Source organism: Pyrgilauda ruficollis, unplaced genomic scaffold, assembly GCF_017590135.1.
Source record: "Pyrgilauda ruficollis isolate IOZ18807 unplaced genomic scaffold, ASM1759013v1 scaffold18, whole genome shotgun sequence".
NCBI lineage: Eukaryota > Metazoa > Chordata > Aves > Passeriformes > Passeridae > Pyrgilauda > Pyrgilauda ruficollis.
The window spans coordinates 5,315,578-5,335,876 of record NW_024516984.1 but is presented as its reverse complement, the minus strand read 5'-3'; the positions used below and the strand labels follow the sequence as shown (position 1 = coordinate 5,335,876).

At 38.2% G+C, this 20,299-nt stretch overlaps 1 protein-coding gene across 1 annotated transcript in view; it reads right to left on the bottom strand.

Annotated features, from left to right (window-relative positions):
* Nucleotides 1-20,299, bottom strand: part of ZNF704 (zinc finger protein 704) — an 86,228-nt gene that overhangs the window by 53,213 nt on the left and 12,716 nt on the right. Inside the window, exon 2 of the mRNA XM_041464345.1 lies at nucleotides 13,651-13,898. Coding sequence (XP_041320279.1) covers nucleotides 13,651-13,898 — 248 coding nt within the window. The remainder of the gene's footprint in view (nucleotides 1-13,650; nucleotides 13,899-20,299) is intronic.

Below are 20,299 nucleotides of genomic sequence, written 5' to 3'. Positions count from 1 at the left end.
GCCCTTGGCAGAAAGCCAGAGCCTGAACATCTATGACACAATTAAATGGGATGATCACCCATGGGATGCTCATTTTCAACTTTATTCATGCAACCTATATTAAATAGCAATTGGATATATGGTGTCACTTCCAATATGTGAAACTATGGCAGAGAAAAGAAATAAATAAAGAAGGTTATATTGTTTCCATGCCCACTGGGGCATGGGGAAGAGGCAATGCATGCAAAAACAATGAAGGTTTTAGCTGTAATTGGAAAAAAAATTACAGCAGAAAAAATATTTAAATCCTGGAACTGACTGCCCTTCCAAATGATGACATGCCAACAGGTACAGACTTTGAAAAACAGATTAGACAGTTATCAAAAGGGGTAAATACTACTTATCTTGCATGATCTATATGCCTCATGGAGGATTTTTAACCTATGGTTATTCTATTCCAATGCTATAAATCATATTATTTCAGTATCTATCATATCTTCTAAACACATCTCTGAGGCAACAGTATTTAAGCTACCAGTGTAGTAAGTGAGCAATTATTTGGCATAGCTGATGATACAGAAAATATGGCAATATACCAGAAATAAAATATGCAGTCATGCATACCCTAAGCGATAGTTTGGGCATATTTTTAAACAGAACATGGTATGAGTTTAAGGTTGTTAAAATCTGTTCAAATATTTTCTATTAAAACAACATCAATTCTCTCTATCAACAAGGCAAGGCTCTGCAGTAACGACAGAATACCCATTTTGCCATCAAGACAAACTCTAGCATAAAGAGTTTACTCTATGCACATACACACGAATATGTTCCAAGAGAAATCTTTATCAATTACCGCCTAGATTTCTGTAAAGTCTTTTATCAATTCCGTAACCTTTCTCTGCAAGCTGGGTACTGCAGATGACGGTCACACCTTGCTTTCACTGAAATCAACTACGGAGGCTGCACAGCAGCAGAGTCCTTTTGCATCAGCAGAGCAAGAGCAGCCCACTTCATCTACACCGTGGCACTGCTCACTCCCATCTCGAGCCCATCTTCCACAGGTAGCTGCCCTACTGACTTACAATGAATGACACTTCCCAATAGCCCAAAAATGGCGTAGTTTTGGGTGCTGGGAGGAAGCAAGGTACCTTTAAGCCCACAAAACATAATTTCCATAACAGATATCCACTCACATTTGTGCAGAACTGGCAGACTGGCAGGCTCCTGTTATTGTCTACAGATAATGTGTGTGTATGTGTGTTTTTGCTCAAGTGTAGTGTGAACAAACCCAACTCATTAGACTTAGCAATATATACTGACAAAACTGGTTTAGGAACAGAGGAAATTAGCCATGTGTTCATAATAGCTGTTCTCCAGGCTTTTGGCTGTCTATCCTTCACTTGGCTTGTGGTGCTTGGTTTGGGATTTTGTGTTTGGCATTTTTTAGTTTGTTGGTTTTTTATATTTGTTGTGTTTGTTTCTAGTTAGAAAGATAAGCTTCTTCAAAGTCAAGTGTTTTCTTTAGGTTGTACTGTTTACAGAAATGGGAAACAATTTGTCCCTCACTGCTTACATAAAGAAAATAATGTGCATGTTGTTTGTGGCCTCACCACAGGTGTTACTCAGCAAATTTTAATTATCCCGTTGGTGATTTAATGTTGTGTAAAAACATATCCTAGCATGTATACACATCTGCCCTTGCTTATTAAAATCTGTTAGTTTTGGCTAGCTCACAGACATGAAGATACTTCCCACTAACCAAAGCAGATTTTGAACTTTTGTCTGTTGTTCACTGCTCTCTCCCAAGTAAAAACTGGGTATAATCACATACCAAATGTTAATTATTTAATGAAAATAGTAGCAAAAAAATTATGACTGGGTTCATGCATGTAGTTAGCCAGATACTTTTTCCCAGCTACTTCCTTCCCTCTATGAGCTTGCACAGCTCTCAAAAGCCTTTCTTCACAATGTGGCGGGGCAGGGAAAGGTTGCTTGGATATTTTTCCAGGCACACAAATGCAGTTAGTGCCCAATATGTCAACTATGTTATTCCTCTAATTAAGCAAAATACAACATATTCTATACACAGTTTATAGAATACACCACAGAAGCATAAGAAATTTTCCTCACTGGAACTAAAGGGAATGCTTTAGTAGAGTGACCAAGAAAAATGTTAAGTACTTCAAAGGTGAGGTTTGGAGAGTCAGTGGTGGTCTTAAGGGATTGCTAGAGAAGCATACTCCCAGGAGGAACCTGGGCAGAACAAGCAGGAGGAGGAGAATACACAGTGAAAGGTGGCAGGCTGCAGAGCACAGTGAGCCAGGTCTTACAAAGCAGGAGGGCACTCTAGGCCAGATGCTTTCTGAATTCTCATGATATCAAGGGATACATTTAGCTCAGAAAAGCTTTAATTTTAAAAAGTAGGTAAGAAAGGCGGAAACACAGAAATGGCACAGAAAATTGCCCTCAGTATAGGAATGAACTGAAAGACAGCTTGCTTTCAGTTTTGAAGTCCAACTGAAGATTTTATCTTCCATATTTCCTGTTTCTGACACATTTGTAGCAAGTAAGCAAGACAGGTTTCTAAGATCACTGGGAGGTAAGTAACAAGGGACAACAGTACTTTAATGACACTGAAGTACTCCATGAATTGCAGCCTGTTATAAGGGCTGTATTTTATCAGGCATATACAATAAAAACTACCTAGGAGCCAGAGTCTCCAGCTGTACCCAGGCAGCCCCTCCATCTTGGGGGCGTGAAATGAGGCCAACATCTCCAACTGCTCTGGAGGCTTAGCTGCAACCATGACTGAGGGGCAGCAGCTGCTGAGACCTCCATCCTTGTCCTACAGAAGGAATCCACAGATGGATGGGTAGCACTGGTAGGTGGGATATCTACTGAGTCGTCATGGTTTCTTTCACAGCAACTGTATTTTTCCCTGGCTCTCAAATCCAACTCCTCACTGCAGAAATGCTGTCTCTGATATTCCTCTGCCATAATAATGACGGGCAAACTCAACTAACACTGTGAGCAGTTTGGATGTCTGCACAACAGGTTGCCAAAAAAAAAATCCAATCCTAAGGGGAAAAAAACCTAACCAAAGATAACTAAGAACATTTGTTGCATAATGTAATTCAAAGCTTCTATCTGTAGGACCAATAAAAGACATGTTTATTATGTCTTAAATCAAGATGTGAAAGCTTGGTTTTGAACTGCTTTAATGTTAATGATTTATTATACATGCAATACTAGAAACTAGTATCTAGTTTGGTAAGACCCATCCTATACATTCAAAACAGATTTTCTCTTCAAGCTTCTTACTGAGATCAGAACATAATAAAATCACAAAATTGTGCATTCCCCTGCAAATAATTTATTCAGAGATTAGCAAGAGAGTAATGTATCTTCCTTTGTAATATCCTGGATTTCTGTCAACATCATCATCAAATATATACCACAGAATACAATACGTGTAACCACAAGCCTTTTTATATGACATGTTTTAAAGGGCTTTCAACATTGATTAGATCTTTACTACTGCTGTTATTATTCTTGTGATCTAAAAGTACTCTAGATAGGTACTTGAAGTAGAAACATTAATTTATAAAGATTAAATATCAGGAAGAAATTTCTCTAGATACTAGAGATGAGCACACAAGTATGTCACCGAACAAATGCTTACCCCATTAAAAAAAAAAAAAAAGTGTGTATACACATCCATAAACATATTATTTAATAGCTACTCTTCACTTACTGTGAGAACTACTCATCTGTAATCTTGGAGCCAAGGGCCCAGTGAACCCCATAAAAGCAACCACCATTATATAAAGTAAATTAAGCAACACTGAGGAGATAACATAAACATTCCCCATACTAACAGACTTTCTATTAGAGAGAAAAGAACAAATCATTTAGTCCAAGAGGGCACTGAGAACAGTCCATGACTTCAGCATGCAGTTGTGAGGAGTTAAGCTAGGAAGGAGCAGCCAAAACATTCTTTTTAAAGTGTCAACACACGCTTATAAGGAAGTGACATCAAACCTTTTTTTCAGACACTTTTCATTACAAAGAAATTTCAAAATAAGCCCAGCACACCCTCTTCATCATCTTCTCCCTCCTCATCCAGCCAAGTGAGGAATCTCCTCACACCGAGCCATCAGGCAACAGCACAGTATGTGGGTAGCACTGTGTGTGTGTGTACAGGAAAGTCCTAAGTGCCTTTTTCAACACCTTATGTCACTGCCTGCCTTCAACAGAAGAACCAATTGGACATACACAATGAAAACAAAAGACATGATCCAAATTAACATACACAGCAGGGAGCATAAGCTTGGGAACACAGGATGGGATGAAAAATGTCCTTCACATACAAGATTAAGACTACAAAGTATTTAACAGAGGTTTTCCTGGGGAAAGCATTACCTAAACACATGCTCTAGACTGCATTATAAAGCTGATGATAATGACAGTACATCTGCTACTCATGGAAATATCACCCTCTGTTCTTCCTCAAACAAACAGCCATGACATTAAGTTTTGGGTAACAAACCAAATCAAATTAGGAGCAGCAGTTACAACAACTTACAATATAAGAATAATTTCCTAAAAGCATCAATTGGCTGTTGACTCCATTTGCCATCTGGAATATTGCCATTACTATAAAAAAATACATATGTCAACAGAGTAGCAGCCTCAGTGCAGTATGCGGGTGTTGATGCTGCAGAGGACAACTATTTCCATAGGATAACACAGCTCAGTTGTCCAGCCATTTGTGGGCTTCTGGAGAGAAGGAAGGACAACACCCAGATACCTAGAATTTAGTATAATGTATAATTAAAGAAACTCTGCTATTTAATTTCGGCAATTCATTCTTTACTTTTCCCCTCAGCTCCCCAAGGAGACTATCACATATGCAGCCACTAAGAGAGAATGTATTATCCCAAAATGAGAACAAACAAATGTTTCTAAACGTTAGTTTTATGCAGAGTGCAAAAATACATTTGCTTGAGAATGTTAAATATTTTTAGCAAAAATTCTAATCTAATTTCATTTTACTCATTTGATGGAAGAGCAAAGAAGCAAAGTACTTTGGGATGAACCTTTTCTGCTGGGACAATTAGTAGCAGAAATTCATAATCTAAGCACAGTGCCCCCTAGTCCTCTGAAGATGCTACTACCTCTGTTCTGGTCACTGGGTACCTAGCACAGATGGGCTGATGTCACAGCATCAGATCACCTGCAGGAATTGTTATGGCAGATTTTAAAATAGAGACCCATGCAAAACTGCAAAGCTGATTATATATTGAGCTTGACTATCATACTTGAAGAACAGAAACTATTTTTTATTGTTGGCTCGAGAAAACTGTGATCAAGTTAAACTTTTGCAAGCTTCCAAAGAGCAGCTGTGTATCCAGGTATGGAGCTAGGCTTTCCACATGTAGTACAGGTGTGGTGCAATATCATATTACCGAGGGCTGCTTCAGTAACAAGATCAGACGGCATCTTTTTTGAAAGACTAACAGCTGACAAAAACTTGTAGAGGCTTTATGCAGACCTTGTGTATTTATCATCACTCCTGTTTCACCATGTTCTCAAAATGATCAGGGATTTGAGAGAAAAGAGTTATAGACTATATTAAACTATGCAGATTAGTAAAACCACAAGAAGATGGGGTTCTGCTTCAAATAAAAACAGCCCTTAAGAAAAAAAACTAATTTACACACATATCCTAATCTAGATACTGATATTTTTAAGTGATTAAGTGCTCTCTTCTTTGACAACACCATAATTGTCACAAACCTGAAGTAGTAATAGGCAAAACAGGTATCTGATGTGTACAAATAATCATATAAATATTTATTATAGTTATTAATAAAAGACATCTTAAAAATAACCTTTCTTCTATACAAACCACTTATACAGCTATCACACCACATGAATAAGAGTCACAAGAGTTTCATTGCAGTGTAGTTTTCTTAGGGATATAAAAAAAATTTGTAACTCCTCATACACACAATGCAAGCATATTACTATAAAGAGAGAAAAGCTACACTACCTATCTCCTTTTTTCAAAATGTGTGAAATGAACATTTTCAGGCATATGATGCTAATTGAGCTAAGACAAAAAATTCTAAATATATTTTACAAATAACTGTCAGTGATATGATTTCTCTCAGAAAGAGGCTTTGTGTTTTTGATGACCTCAGTGATACAACAAATACCACTGAAGAAACTATAATATTTTAATTTTACAGCATTTAAATAAAATTATAGCTATGAACCTAGCTATGATGTGTGTAATCTGTGCAACCATATATAAAGTAGACCATTCTTGCATGTTTTTCACAGATACACAAGTTACAAGCCATGTACTCATTTACTTTTTTCTTTTTCTCAGCACAGATGGCATTTCAAGAGGAATTTTTTTGTGCCACAGCTAACACAAACCACAAAGAAATTACTCTTATTGAATATTGCCTGCTGTTGAGAAGTGTTTTGAAATTACACTCCATTTTTTAAGGAACTGAAGAGCTGAGAACAAGCCATGCATTCACATCAATGGCCAACACAGAGAGCAGCAGTGCTGACTGAATGCAGCTCTTCACCAACCAGTGCCTAATGGTCGCTGCAGATTAGGGACACATTTTTTCCTCTGTACCACTTTTGAGGAATCCATTGAAATTTGCTTCGTAATGAGATCACTGTCTGTTGGCAACTTCCATCACACAGATAAAATTATGTAGCCTTTTGTACTGGCTACCAGTGGAAGAAGCTTTTTAGAAGAAGTAGGTGTACTTCAACAGATGAAGACAGTTCTTCAAAGCAGTCCTTTGAATACAGGATTTCCTAGAGAAATGGGAAACTTATTTATGCATGTATATATATACAGAAGCAAAGCCTCCATCTGAAGATAATTGCCTAAAATAATATAGACTCCAATGTCAGGCTGCAGAACAACTTAGCTTTACCACACTTAATTGAACCATGAAATTTTCACACATTGTATTTTTCACTGGATAGCAAGCTCACAGTTAAAAAATGGAAACTAACACTGGCCAAAAACCCAGATGGCCAAAGTCACCAGCTGGTGTTAAAGTTCCCTCTTCTAACATTAATACTATGGAAACCTGGGAACAATGAACTCAGAAATGACGACCAGGTGCTGTAAAAGGTCCCACCAAAGAGAGAGACACTTTTTCATGAGAAGTGAGTTTCAGCTGTATCCTTGTTAGGTCTATTCCTGTTAAATCACACCCGGCTCTCACAGAATCAATTATGGTAAACCAGGCTTAAAACCCACGATCACACATAGTTGTCATTATGCCCCATTGTGTGAGAATCATTGTCAAATATGAAACATTACAAGTAAAGAAGAGCAAGAGCATGTGTCTTTATTCAGGAGATTAATATTCCTTCTGCTTTAAACATTACTGGGAAAAATATCTCAAGAGAAATGTCAACTAACCCAAAATTTGTGCTTTAAAAAGAAAATTATGTTGGCAAAATCCTGCTGGATAGGCCATCCAGCATATCCAAGACAAGTGATGAAAATAAATTGTACTGGTCAGATAACTGGTTCATCTAGAAGCTGCAACTGATTGAACATGATGGTCATGGGAACATCAATAACACACAGTCAAGTATGAAATATCTTGCAAGTGTCAAATCTGCCCACAGCACAGCACAAAGGAGAGAAATAGGGTAACTGAGAAAACGTCCACTGAAAAATAAAGATACACTATGCACAATTTCAGAGCAAATTTTTCTACAGCTGGGAATGCTATACTTCTTTCAATAAACTATCCTACCCAGCATATTGCTGTGGTGCTCTGGCAGTGGGGACTTGTGAATGCTAATGCCTGAGTCCATACCAGCAGCTAGGAAATACAAGCTTATTTATAGCAAGATAACCTTCCCAGTGGTCAACCTAAAATGGGGCAGGCCTACTTTGCTCCCCAACATGTTTGAGATCTGATGCATCTCACCACTTGAAAGGTGAGTTTCCAGCAGTTTGCAAGATGTCAGGAATGCTGACATAATGAGAAGCTGGTTCAGCTATCATGGCAACAAACACTATGTACACCTAGGCAACTAACCTGAAGATGGCCTTCCACATGTGCAAGGTGACTTCTGGAGCTGTGGTTTGGCTCTGCAGAAACCATGTGCAAAGTTTTATTAGCAATTTAACCTACCATTTTCAATGAAGTTTTTGCTACACTGCTTTTGCATACTGCAGGCAAATGAAAGGTATCCAGAGCTCAAAAGTACCTACAGTCCTCCTAGAATGCAAAGGACATGTAGTACTAGAAAACAGCATCAAGAATACACAGGTTTTTACTTCAAAATATGCCCACAGACCCATTCTCTGATTGCTCTTTGGATAAGACTTTTTTCTCTGTCATCAGTTTGATCCTAGAAGGCACCACACACCATTTTGCAGCAGACCATGACAAGCAGTTTACTACCTCAATATTAAATATAATCAAGCTTTACTGACTGATTTGGTAAAATTCAATCAAGCTGCACACATATTTAACTAAACAAGTGAAGTAAACAAAGCAACAATTTACTACTTTGATAATTCACTGGTGTATATGTTTGGAGAAGCTACTTTTAAATGCATGGTATTGCCGACTATTACAGATTTTTTACAGAAACTCTGAAATACAGGAATTACACTAGGACTAGTTTCTGTTATATAAAAACAGCTGTTATAAAAGTTTCTAAGTAACATGAGTACAGAACATGAAACTTAAGAAACAGGAGCACTCAACCTACAGGATTGTGAAAAAATAGGAGAAAATGTCACACCTCCGTGAAAAGCTATTGGTCTAGGAGGGAAACGTAGAGGGCTCAGAAGCTCACAGAGCTACAGCCAGTAACTCCGAAGCACAGCCTGATTTCTTGGCCTCTTGTTTTCACTCAATTAAGCTGAAAATCCTCAGCAGCCAACAAATTGTTGATGCCCTCTGAAGCTGCCTCATCAATCCCCTCAGCAAAAATTGTGAGAGATACAGGAAAGAAGCTCCCCCAAGAAAACTGGGGGCTAGTCTAAAACAGATGGACAAAAATAACGGAAGACAATCTCTGAATAAACACCACCTCTGGATAAACAGAAAAGCACAACTTGATCGGCAGGTTTTTCCCTCTACAAGCAGATTGGGAAGTCCTTCCAGTGAGGTTATCATAGTTAAGCAGATACCGCTTTTGATCTTGAAGTCAGGCTCCTGGAGAGTTTTGGCTATGAAAATATGCAAATGTTTCCATTGGAATGCATGGTGCATAATCAATCATGCCCAGCAGGCCTTACAGATCAACAACACACTCTAATCAGAAGGCTGCCCAGAGCTATGTTCCTGGAGAGACCAGGCAAGAAAATAATGTAGGGATGAAAATACATCACCATCTGTACTATTTCTTTATAATGACGGTCAGGAAACATGGCTGAAATTCATTTTGCCCCAGCTTTCTCTAGCTATTCTACAAAGACCTAAAGAGACAATGTTGGAGAGAATTCTTGGAGGTATTTAATTTACTTTATTTCAATTATTTAACATGTTTTTCCATTAAATTAGAAACTAATTAGTAGATAAAATATAGGTACAGGAATAAAAATTAATTTCACAGTAATAGAGCAGCTTTTTTAATATAAAAGCATCAAAAGATAGTAAAATGCAATATATTACCGTCATGGCAAATGTCACTGCTTAACAGCAGTGAAAATGAAGAGCACAGCAGCTAGGGTTTATTGCACAATAACTATTTTAACACTCTAAGGAAGTGTTTAAGCAACAGATGTTTAGCTGTGGATTGTCCTTTAGCAGCACAAACTATCTAGAAAAAGTTAGGCAGTTAGAAAATTTATCTTGTTCTTTTCTTCAGAGATAACAGAGTACAGGAGGGCTGGGGAAAATGAGGATGATGTATCAAGAAGATAATACAAATTTCACAATATTTTGAGGTCTTCAAGTAGAAGACTAATAAAAGAAAATCTGTTGATTTATTCAAACGCACCTACCCATCAGAGGGGTAGAAGTGATGCATGCCTAGTGCCTTTGGGAACACCTGAAAGGACCCCCTCTGACACTACTGCATTTAAGTTCTGAAGGGCTTCCAGCTACCATAGGTCAAAACACTTCAGTCTTAAAAGGCATTTAACACCACCACCATTTTTCCAACATTTATTTTCACATTTTACTCAAAAAAAAGGAAACTTCACCCCTTGCTCTCCACCCCCCACCCTTCTATCCTATCCTCCTTCTTCCAGGAGGTAGAAGCCATTCCCTGCACTGGGTCCCTTCTCACATCCTCACACCCACTGTATCAGCAGTCCAGGCTCTTTCATGTCTTTCTTTTTGACATGCTTTGGAATTATGTGTCCATGATGGTAAGTAACTGAAGAAACTACAAATGAGCAAGAAGGTCCTGTTACCTTCCACACCTCTGCCTGCTGGGAACATCATCTCTGATTACATTTGACCTCTACAGACATAGCTGTCTGAAATACTGGCAAACCTGGGCCTGCTTCTGCCCACCAGACAAGGCGATTAGTCCCACAATGATACCACTCTCTCTTTACAAAATGGCCTTTCACTACTCAGATCCATGGATCTGGCTGTGTTTGATTGCTGCTGCTTGAACTGGAGATCAGCCAAAAGTGTATTTTTCTCTCTTGTACAGATAACATCTCAATTCTCAGAGATAACTGCAGTTCAAAGCCAGATCACTTTTTCCAAGACTGCAGTTCTTTATGCATCAAAACTGACAATAAATTCAATATTTAAAGGAAAAATAAAGAATTCAAGTTTCCCCATTATATCAAATCATTAATTTGCTCAAGCTGAACAGTTCCATTTATGCTTATCTGCATTTCAGAAGAAGGAACACGATTTAGATCTGATAAATTTTGTTCAAAATGACCAACTGAAGAAATCTGAAAAGGGAAGAATTAATGCTGTTAACTGTCATTTCATTTCTTGCACTCCAAAAATAAAAATCATTATGAAAAAGTCATGATCTCCTCCTGTCTTAATCCAAAAGACACTTCCAGTACATGACATAACATAGAGAGAAACATCTGTAAGTATTTTCACAAGATGAAATAAAATGTAAACAATGAATTTATCAATTCTGTATCCAATAAAATATTTATTTTACTATAATTTCCATGCACCTGACTACCTGGCACACAAAACACTAGGACTCAGTTAAGATATTTTAACATTTCTAAAATGTCAGAATCCATAAGCAATAATGAAAGCTCTGAAGCTGAATGCCTCCAAGAAACATTATGCTGGTGTTTTGCTGAGCTGTTAATTATTTTAGATACAGTGCCTCACAAAGATTTCTGTTCTTATTCATTGAGATCCTTAAAACAGCTAAGAAAAGATGGCCTTTGTTTCATTTTGTGGGAAAAGTGAAGTAAATTTATCCACCTGTTTAGCAGCTCTTTTGCAAACACTTTTTCAGAGCTCTTTTGGACATACTCATATGCCCCTGTTAATAATGAATCCAAAGCTTTGATAAACTTCTGTCTCAAAATCACTTAAATATTGTTATGGGTTTAGTTGGATACTGCAAAATGTTATCTTTCACTTTGGCATCTGAAGTGAAATGGGCTCCGCTCAGTTCCACTAAGGTTTTAAAACAAAATAAATAACAATCTTCACTTTCACTTATTACTACATATGCCCTCTTTACAAAATAAAAAATTTGGGGGTTTTTTTGTAAAGAGGGTATATGTAGCAATAAGAAATAAAGACCCTATTAAAACCCTTATTTGTAAATCCATAATTGTAATTATCCCCCATAATTGTAAACATTATCTGATTAATTCAAGATGATCTTCCACAACTGGGTATAATAAATCTGCAAAGGCAGGTGGATTTTCTCATCAGAAGAGAGAACAGTCTACTCAATGAGTCCTGCCAGGAGGCAAAGGAACAAGGAATTCACCTCTGGGGAACATGCATCTCTCTCAGCACAGTCCTGGACAGAAGACTGGAAGGGGCCTAGAAAGAGGCAAGAAATGGATGGAGTCTTCTTGAAGAACGTGACTTACAGATCAAACTGTGCTGCCAAGGAAGAGAGACTGGGCGCTCCCCTTCCCCTTCATTACAACAGCATATATTTAGGAAGATCTCCAAGCAAAGGTTTAAGTGTTTTTCCCATCAGTTGTGGACAAATGGCCCAATAACACCTCAGCTTCAAAGCAAAACTTGAGCTTGACTGGAAATATGTAGCAAGGGTGACCAAAATGTTTATTATGCTATTGAACATAAATTCCAGGTTTCTTTCCTACTTCATCCTTTAATTCTGCTAAAGCTGGAGCTCAACCTGCATGTCTGAAAAGACACAACATAACAGTAATTTTTATGCCCCCAACAAAATACATGCAGATGGAAAGAACAACTTTAGAAGACACTTTTGTAAGTAAACTTTCTTCCTATCATCTTAAGTATCCTGTGCTCACAACTGGTGTCACAATTAGCCTTAAGAAGGCATTAAAGATGTTTATTCATCCTCTTTTCCAGCTCATTGGGGAAAAAATATCCATCCCTCCAAGGAAGGATAATCTTGTAGCTACAGAAAATGGGGGCTTGACTACTACTTCAAGTAGATTATCTGCATGAAGTCACACAAAAATGCACTTAAATCCTGTACCTTAGCGGCCTGAGTTGTTAAATGGAAATGCTAACATATGGTTTGAGCAGAAGGTTAGCCTAGGTGACTTCCTGAGGTCCCTCCTGACCTACATGTTCTTGTGATCCTATTTGCTTTGAGATACACAGGATGAATGAGAAGGACACTCAGACATCCCAAGGTTGAATACTAGTGAAAATCTCAAATAAGTACCCTACCATTTTCAAGGTTGTAATACATAGCTTTTTACTACATATATATGGGGGGGAAATCCTGTAGAAATGCTCATGGACTCAGTGCATGGACATCTATGACAGCCAGAGAAAAATATCAAGTGATTCTGTTCTGGATGATGTGGTAGAACCTGCTGGTTATGTTGGTTTTCAGAAAGCCAACAAACTGAAAAACTTAACACCTGTTTTGACTACAAATTTTTAAAGTAGCATCATAAACTCGAAAGGCCTTTTACTGAATTGTGTGCAAGTAAATTTACCAGGCAGATTAAGCAGAAATCTTTACAGACAACTGATGCTAACATGAACAAGAAAAAGAAAAAGCACTTGTCATCTTGCAACACAGAATACTCAATGAGTAGAAAGTGTCTCCAAGTATGACAAGTAAAAAAAAAAAAACATTTGAAAAATGAATTGCTAGCAGGTAAGATGATTCTGTGTCTAATTTAGAAGATTACTTGTCAGGGTGAAGCTGAGTCAACAATCTCTTCCTCTTAAGACACATCCTCTTCTCCAAGTACCTCAGCTGCAGCACATTCTAAAAGCAAAAACAATGCAAAAGCACCAGCAAGTCCTACTCTGCAGATGCTCTCATTTTCTGCTACTGGTGTTTTTAATTTCCTAGCACTTCTCTCAAATAAGAAGGTTGTGATTGACTTCGGACTGCCTGGGCACAAACACTACTCTTAGTTCTGTTTACCAAATTTGTATCTAATGTCCCATTGAAAAAATGGCAGGGAAGAAAAAGGAATAAAGCTTAAAACAAAACACAACAAAAAAAAATCAAACTCACCTTGCTGGAGGCACATCAATATTTGAAGAAACAACCTTGCGCTTCTGTTCCAGAAGACAAACAGAACGTGTGTTTTCCTTTTCACACTCATGAGCTCTGTTAAGTTTTTTGGTCTCTGCTGTTTTTAAATCTTCCTCCTTTGTGGTGAACAGGAGAAACTGTTGGTCTGGCAGTTTTCGACTGATGTCACTTTTTACATCCTCCTGTTGAAATGCATGGAAGGTCATTTCACGCTTGATGTTGGCTGCCTGAAAAAGTGAAAGCAATTATTAAATTTTCCTTTAATTCGCCTAAAATGGGAAACAACCCACTACCCACAGGCATTTGCTTCTAATTAATTATTTGAATTAGTGAATACCATTTCTTTGTCCTTCATAAATTCTCAAACGGCCATTAATTTCTCAAAAATGTAGCCAGGAAAATAAACAATTTTTGTCCATTTGATAAAGCTATCAACCTCTTTATGTTAAATCAAAAAGGTATTTGTACTAGAATGTCAGAAACCAGAGTATAAACAATATATTTTTAATGCACACACATCTGTGCTGCATAGCTATGCAAAAGAAATCCTAGCTGCCTTTCTCCTAAAATTGCAGAAAAAAAAAGCCAGAATTTTTCCAGATTAAACACAACCAAAAAATTAAATCACTTCCTACAGCCACATACTGGATTCTTTAAAAGCTGTATTTGTAAATAAGGGGTTTTCCAGGAGCAGTAAAATAATTTACTATGATCCAACTCATCTGCCAGAAGGCAAAGGGGAGCAAGTGATAGCAGCAGGATCTCTGTGAGGAGCCATCACAGAGCAGGGACACACACCCAGGATCAACTCCAGGTTGTCTCTTTGCCAGCACTTCCCAGATCTTCTGGTCTGCCACTTCCCACAAGCAAAGACTTCCCAAGCAAATACAAATACACTACCACTCTGGAATACAATGTGCTGGTGTTTATAAAGCAAATTATTGCAGGGATGCAGGGAAGACCCTGAGAACTCATCAGAACCAAGCGACTCAACCTTCCCAACAAGCAAAACAAAGCACAGGACCTAGATTTTTTTGTGAAATCCATTCCCTGGCCAGTTACACTTCTCTGGCCAGCTACAGTTTCACAGGGGCAGACCTATCTGTGAGGTGACCCCTCCAACCAGCCCAACCAACCAAGCAAAATACAGCCCAACAAAGTGGCAGCTTCTGTCTTGAGCAGAGGCACTTTCACACCACATGCACTTGCTCAGAGAAATCCAGGTGCCTTCTAGAGCTGGCAAACTGGATTTTAAAGTATTTGTAAATTATTGCTGATCTTCACATTGGAGATATCCAAAGCTGTATTGTCCTCAGATAGTAACAGCACCAATAAACTGAAATTCCTACGTCAACTCTTCCAACTTATTCCTCCTTTTCATCATCCAAAAAATTAATGAATGTATTTGTGTATATATTTATGTAGTAAAATATATTCCTCTCTCCACAGATCTGTTTGTAGATTTCAAACTTTGGCAGTTACAAATTTTAAGTTCACAGGAAAGATACTTGCCACAGTAATTTTGCTGTATTCTGTAAAGTGTATCACATCATTAATGCATAACTATTTAGGACTGTTGATTTAATTGTTTCTAGTGCTTCCACTGAGGGGCTTTTAGCAGTTGCTTCAAGATGAAAACAAGAGTTATTATTCTATGAACGTAAACAGTAGAAAGAATTGGACACTTTACACTTCTTCACACACAAACAGATGACACATTACCACGAAAATCTGCCTGGAACACAAAACAGTCAGCATGTGATCACACAGAATTAGAAGAAGACATATAAACAACACAAATTGAATTCTGATTTAATGATTTAAAAAAAAAAACTTCTTAGATTTACAATTAGCCTTTTTTTGAGTGCCTGAGAATCACTGAAATGCTAAGTTGCCTTCAATTTTCATTAAAACTGACTTATAAGTAATGCACTGAAATAACAAAAAAGCCTGAAAATACCCAAGTTCCAATATCCAGCCCCTAGAAATTATATAACATCAAACAAGGGTTTACATAAGGCTTGATTTCCATCCCCTCCACTGCTGCATGGTCTTCCCTGCATGACCACGCCTTCCTTCCTCATCCCATGGATTCCCACCTCATCCGCTGCAGAGGAGGCTTGAGCGGAGCAGCAGCAGCTCCCCGCGCTGTGCATGGCACGGGCGCTGATGTGCACAAGTACTGGGCAGCACCAGCAGCTCCCTCCTTACCCTCTACAACCCTCAGTGTGGAAAACGCCCAGAGCACGGAGAGGAGAGGGACAGCCTCCCTCATTTCCTACTCTCCAATGCCAGACTGAACTCAAGTTTTCAGCAGGATGGCTTTAATTAATCTTTTAATGGACTAAGTGCGTGACTGTACCAAAGAAAAAGAAAAGGTATTTTTGTCTTCTATTTATGAAACTTTAGGATTTTACTCAGTTTCAGAAAATATATTGTGCCATACATTGCTGAATTTTCTTTACAGACCTAAGCAGTGACAACAGAAGGTTGCAGGCTCAGACTACAGCTGTAACATAAAGCCAAAATAAAAAACAGCAGAATACTTTTACTGTGATACCAGATAATCTATTCTTATACATCAAATTTATCCACATCCAGTTCAAACACATTTCATATCTCAATATGCCACAATTAATAGTCAGTCCCATGCAAGTAAGTATATGGAAGTGAGGAAAGACAAAAATCACAGAGCAAATGCTCAGGTTGCAGAAGCAGCTCAGGTTCTTCAGCCAATGGTCAGAAAAAGCAGAAGACCAAATACAATGCTTAGACTAATTCTCTTCCTCACCTTCAGTTTTCAACAGATGCTTGGAAATACTAACTCCTTTCCAAACTTTCCCTTGAGAGTGACTGCATGTAAACAATCTTTTCTGCTTTAGATATAGGTGATCATGAGTAAAAGCCAAGAGTTTTCCTTTATGGGCTTTCTCCAGTAGCTTTCTCCTATTCCACATGCAGTTTTTCTATTTTAATTCATCCATGTCTATGAAAGCCATTTCCCCTTGAGGCACCTGCCCTGTCTGGAAGTCTATGGTGTCTTTTGCTGGAAATCCAACCACCTACACAAGCAGCCATTGATGTGAAGAGTGCTGTGGCCATGGTCATTTGAATGATCAGGTTCCTCACCTCCTGGCAAACACTGATTAATGACCAGGACACCTCAGATTTCAAGCTTTGCTTCACCAGCACTCATAGTTCAGAGATAACACAGACAATTTCCAATATATCTTTCCAGATAGTTAACTGTTCTGTCATATTTTATCAATTACTATTTTTTTTTTCATATATATCCTTAATATTCTTTTACCCACTTGAATCTTGTGGTGGTCCTTCAAGTCCAGAATGTTTCAGCAAAAATTCTGTGGAAGATTAGTCGAACCTGTCTAGGCCTGTCTCACAGACAGACAGAACGTAAGATTTTGACACCATTTTATTTCAGCTTACTTCCAATACTTCACATTTCTCCATCCATTGCTGTTCTCAAATTCCTTGATTACATTATTCCCAAATGGTTCAGCTTTTCTTGTCCTCCAAATTTGCCATCTTATTGCCTCCAGTATCAACTACTGGCAAAATTTCTGTCCTTTTCATGTACTTGATGAATTATCACTCATACAAGCCACTTGATAATAGGCTGTTTTTCTATGCAATTCACTGTGTATTTTCACCCTTAAGCCATCAGCAACCTTCAGCTTACTTTCAACAAAGTTCTTTGCAACCTGGCCTCAGGCAACCAACATCACTTGGAAGTTCAGTCACAGAAACAGGAGCTATGAACCACCTGTAAATTAAAAAAAACCTAGTTTTGTTTCTCTCTGCAGTTTCCTCCACCTGCCTTTGTCAATTTCACCTCCCATCACTATCAGGCAAAGGAGACTTTTGATACTGTGCTCCTTGGAAACAACCATATTACCCAAGTCTTCCCCAGTGGAGCTCAAGCATGGGGCAGTGCCAGAGCTGAGGTCTGATGTGGCGTTACTCCTTCAGTAATCATCCTGCAAAAACTGAAAACCATTTTTTGCTTTGGTTTCTAAGTAAAAACTTTATTAAGAAAGCCTTTCAATTTCTGTTTCAAAGCTGTCAATACAATAGTATATATTTAGATTGAGGGTTTTACTTTTAAGTTAAGGGTTTTACTTTAAAGCCTGATTCATTATTATTAAACTGCAAAGTTTAATAATCCATGTGACAGCTAAATCATTAGCACAGTTACTATTTTCAGCAGTATATTAATAATTTTTCATTGCAAAACCTATCTTAACCTGCCTATAGAAAGTTTTATGTGGTGGCATTTTGTCATAACCCAGTTGCTGGTCCTGAACTCCACATCAAGACCACGTGTTGCAATGTAAGTCCTGTCCAAAATGAGCATATTTCACACTGACACAAACTGAGGAATTTAGAGAAGTGTTTCACTATTCCTTACAAACGATGTGCAGGCTGCAATTTTTCACTAGTTTAGGCCTTAACTTATGTGCAGTCAATTTTTGCCCTACACAAGAGCACATCCTGATAAGATGCTGACATTGCAGTGAAACCTCAGTCTCCTCCAATTTCAGTTAAATTTCAGCTTGCATTTTACCTTGAACAGCAAAAAAAATATTGATCAAAAAGACAACTCAGGCACTGAATTGCCTATTCAAAGGATCAGCAAACACTAGAATAAGTAGACCTATCACATTTATATGGAAACACAGAGACTCAGATTTGACAGATTATGTATGTCACCCCTTGAGTACAACCTGACTGGACTTTATCATCTTCCCTTGCTTATGGTACACTGCTGCTTAAAAACTGGAGTTATTTATTTTCAAACAGCTCACTAGCATTTAACAGGCATTAAGATGTCTGTGTTTCCTATACAATGGAAGGCATTGAACTCCCAAGAATATTAGCATTGTGACCCAACTGTATGGAAATATATCTTCAAATGTGAAAACTGACTCCTACCCATGTTCTTTCAAATGTCCTATTTTTTTTTTTGATGCAGAACCTGTGGATTCAGGTGGGCACAGCAGGAATAGAAATGTCATTTTTAACAGCCTTTGTAACAGACTACACAGACAGATGGAAATACAACAAACTATTGAAAGAACTGGCACACCACATACCATGCCTACTTTGCTGACAGTTTTATAAACATCTCAAGGGTTGATTTCCACATGGCAGCTGTCCAGCTCAACAGAGCACTGCCTCCCACCCCTGGGACTCGATGAAGCACCTGCCACGAAGCCACGCTGATTTACACCAGATGAAGGAGATCCTATCACAAGCGTGACTGCATCTGCCTGACAAGAAACAGGCCTGCAAGCACAGCCCCGGCAGAGAGAGGCTTGCAGCTCACTGTCAAGCAGCAGAGCAGCGAGAGCCCAGCAGGCCCCCTCAGCCTGCTGGGGGGACACTGCCTAACTTCTATTTCTCCTCATAATGTCTGCTGGGATCTGGAAGGACTAAGACATGTGAGAAAGTTGAGCATGTCCCTTCCACACACACTTTGAATCTCAGAGGATTGAGTAAAGTCAATAATCTTCCAACTGTGGCCTATTTTGTGCCATTATGTTTTGTTCATACAGATAACAAAGCTAATTTTATAATAAAAGCAAAGAAGTACCTCTACAAACCAATAAAACTATTTTACAAGGCAAGTATCTGTAGAAAAGCTGACTGCATCCAAAGCTCCTTATAAACAAACACACTAGTGGAAATACATTTTGGGAATCTAGCTCAGAGTAATCCCACAGTTTCTTAATAATCCCGAAGCCGTTGTCATGTATCCATTTTTGTACAAAGTTCTTTTTCTCCCTCAACCCATAAAGCTGTATTTCCTTTACCTCACCTACACACCACTCTAACTGGACTCAACTCCAGTGTCATTTCATTCCAAAAAAAACCAAGATCCCTCACAAGCCACACTAGGCTGTTTTCCAGAGTGGGGGAGGCAGGGCTGAGGGGTGGTGGTATGTGTGTGGGGGTGTAACATGCTAATTAAAAAAAACATATCAAAAAACCCCCCACCAGCAATCACCCAACTCACTGCTCCAATTCTGGCTATTTGCATTGTCAATAGATAAATAATTTTACAGAGAGTCCTAGGCCTACGCACAATATTAACATTACATAGCTGATAAAGAAGACACAGTTTTGGATGTGGATTTTTGATTTCCATCGGATTTACGATGTAATCAGTTGATCTAATTCCATCAAAAAACTCTTTACATTAAACACCAATTAAAAAAAACCACCAGATTAGACAGATTAGCTATGAGATGCTTTAGCACCAGCCAACCTGCTGTATAACTCTGCTGCTTTTCATAAACAGTTTTTTGATTCTGGCTTTGTGACCACCTCTTTCCGTTTTCTGAAATAGATGTAATCATCCTAAGTGTTTGGGACTGCCAATAAAACTCCAAAGTGGTAAGAAAACAAAAGTTCCAGGATTTTTTTTTATTAAACAAGGCTTTAGCAATATTTTTGATCCATTACAGAACAAACAGGCAACTCAATGGGGAAGTGAAAGAAGGAATCAATATATTTCAGCCTAGCATGTTAATGGGAAACAAGAATGAAATGTTTATATGCAACATGACATACATTTAAAATGTTCAGCCAAAACAAGAGCTCAATA